Source organism: Engraulis encrasicolus, chromosome 2 (assembly GCF_034702125.1).
Source record: "Engraulis encrasicolus isolate BLACKSEA-1 chromosome 2, IST_EnEncr_1.0, whole genome shotgun sequence".
NCBI classification, from domain to species: Eukaryota; Metazoa; Chordata; class Actinopteri; order Clupeiformes; family Engraulidae; genus Engraulis; species Engraulis encrasicolus.
The window spans coordinates 58726551-58729050 of NC_085858.1; the positions used below are offsets into that span (position 1 = coordinate 58726551).

At 53.3% G+C, this 2500-nt stretch overlaps 1 protein-coding gene across 1 annotated transcript in view; it reads left to right on the top strand.

Moving 5' to 3' along the window:
* The window catches only part of zdhhc16b (zinc finger DHHC-type palmitoyltransferase 16b), a 43326-nt gene extending 41091 nt beyond the window's left edge, over nt 1–2235 (top strand). The window contains exon 11 of the mRNA XM_063193043.1: nt 916–2235. Within this exon, the coding sequence (XP_063049113.1) occupies nt 916–1039 (124 nt within the window). The 3' untranslated portion in view covers nt 1040–2235. The remainder of the gene's footprint in view (nt 1–915) is intronic.
* The last annotated feature ends 265 nt before the right edge of the window (nt 2236–2500 follow it).

Below are 2500 nucleotides of genomic sequence, written 5' to 3' on the forward strand. Positions count from 1 at the left end.
CTCCTCTTCCCTCCCCTCCTCCTCTCTTCCTCTCCTCTCCTCTCCTCTCCTCTCCTCTCCCCTCCTCTCCTCTCTTCTTCCCTCCCCTCCTCTCTCCTCTCTCCTCTCCTTTCCTCTCCTTTCCTCCCCCTCCTCTCCTCTCCTCTCCTTTCCTCTCCTCTCCTCTCCTCTCCTCTCCTCTCCTCTCCTCTCCTCTCCTCTCCTCTCTCCTCTATCCTCCTCTCCTTTCCTCTCCTCTCCTCTCCTCTCCCCTCCTCTCCTTTCCTCTCCTCTCCTCTCCTCCTCTCCTCTCCTCTCTCCCCTCCTCTCCTCTCCTCTCCTCTCCTCCTGTCTCTTCTCTTCTCTTCTCTGCTCTGCTCTTCTCTTCTCTCCTCTCCTCTCCTCTCCTCTCCTATCCTCTCCTCCTCACATCTCCTTCCCTCTCCTCTCCTCTCCCATCCTATCCTCTCTTCTCCTCTCTCCTCCTCTCTTCTCTCCTCTCTTCTCTTCTCTCCTCTCCTCTCTCCTCCTCTCTTCTCTCCTCTCCTCTCCTCTCCTGTCCTCTCCTCTCCTCTCCTCCTCTCCTCTCCTCTCATCTCTCTCTCCTCTCCTCATTCCTCTCTCCTCTCCTCTGTTCTCCTCTCCTCATCTCTCTCTCCTCTCCCCTCCTCACTCCTCTCCTCTGTTCTCCTCTCCTCATCTCTCTCTCTTCTCGTCTACTCTCCTCTCCTCTCCTCTCCTCTCCTCTCTCCTCATCCCTCTCTCCTCTCCTCTCCTCTCCTCTCCTCTCCTCTCCTCTCCTCACCCTCCCTCTCCTCTCCTCTCCCCTCTTCTCCTCTGCTCACCCCTCTCTCCTCTCCTTCTCATCTCCTCTCCTCCTCCCTCTCTCCTCTCCTCTCCTCTCCTCTCCTCTTCCCTCTCTTCTCTCCTCTTCAGTCATTGGCTGACCAGGGTTCTGTTGCCGTCGTCCCACCCGCCCTATGGAGATGGAGTCACCTGGGACACACACTCACCCCCACACACACACACACACCACCGGACCGACCCCATGGCTATATAACACACACACACACACACACACACACACACACACACACACACACACACACACACACACACACACACACACACACACACACACACACACACACACACTCCCTCTCTGCAGCCACTGGACACCAGCATCGCCCCCCTGTGGATCGTAAGGGAAGTGCAGTCTCTTCTGATCCAACATGGAGGTCAGGCTGGCATCAGTAGCTATAAGTCCAGCCTGCTGGCCACAGGGGACTGGGCTACTGACCCACCAGGCCAGATCCAACATGGCGGTCAGGCTGGCTGAAGTCAGTCGCCCACACACAAGACGCCCTCTAACTACAGACAACTACTGCTACTGACGCCCTTTAACTACAGACAACTACTGCTACTGACCGAGCCAGCTCTTCACATCCAACAAATACAGTAGAAGTGTTGCAGACTACTGGACTACTGACTCATCAGATCCAACATGGCGGACAGTCTGGCTGCAGTTGCTGCTCCTACCCAGAAGCCTCTTGGCCACAGGACTGGGATACTGACTGGCCAGGTCAGATCCAACATGGCGGTCAGGCTGGCTGCTGTCTCCTTCCCAGAAGCCTCTTGGCCACAGAGGTCAGATCCAACATGGCGGACAGTCTGGCTGCTGTCTCCTTCCCAGCAGCCTCTTGGCCACAGGGCACTGGACTTCTGACTCATCAGGAGCTCTCATGGCGCTGTAGATGGCGGAAACGCACATCTGGGAGCGTATCTATGTTCCCCTGGTCATATGTTCCCCGGGTCCTATGTTCCCCTGTCTTTGTATGGGACCGGGGAACTTAGGACCCTTTTTCTAAAAAAGGGTTCTATGTTCCCCGCATTGTATGTTTCCGAGTTTTCAAATTGTGCCCTTCCCAAAACCATCCCTAAACCTAACCTGACAGTAATGCAATGTTTCTGAGATATTTCCAAGATGGCGGCCATTACAAGATGGCTACCTCTGATATTACCAAGATGGCGCCGCCTTCCTCTGTGTGGAGATTCAGCCATGATGACATGACTCTTCAGTCATTAACTGACGATAACTGACTTGACTTTTTATACTAAAGAACTCTAGAGAAATGTGTTTAGTGGAAACAGTGTGTTATGAGTTTTGTGTGTTTGTGTGTGTGTAACCAATAGTGTGTGTGCATCTGTTGTCAGAAATGTGTGTAACCAGCAAGGTGTGTGTGTGTGTGTGTGTGTGTGTGTAATGAGTGGTGTGTGTGTCACATCATGTGTCTTAGTAACCAGCAGTGTGTGTGTGTGTCTCTTATATTTCAGCCCAGCAGATCTTGTACTGACAAGTTTATGGTGCCAACGTGTGTGTGTGTGTGTGTGCGTGTGTGCGTGTGTGTGTGTGTGTGTGTGTGTGTGTGTGTGTGTGTGTGCGTGTGTGCGTGTGTACGCATTCCTGGGGTCCGTTTCTCGATTCTTGTTGTTGCTAACCGTCTTAAGACCGTCTTACCGT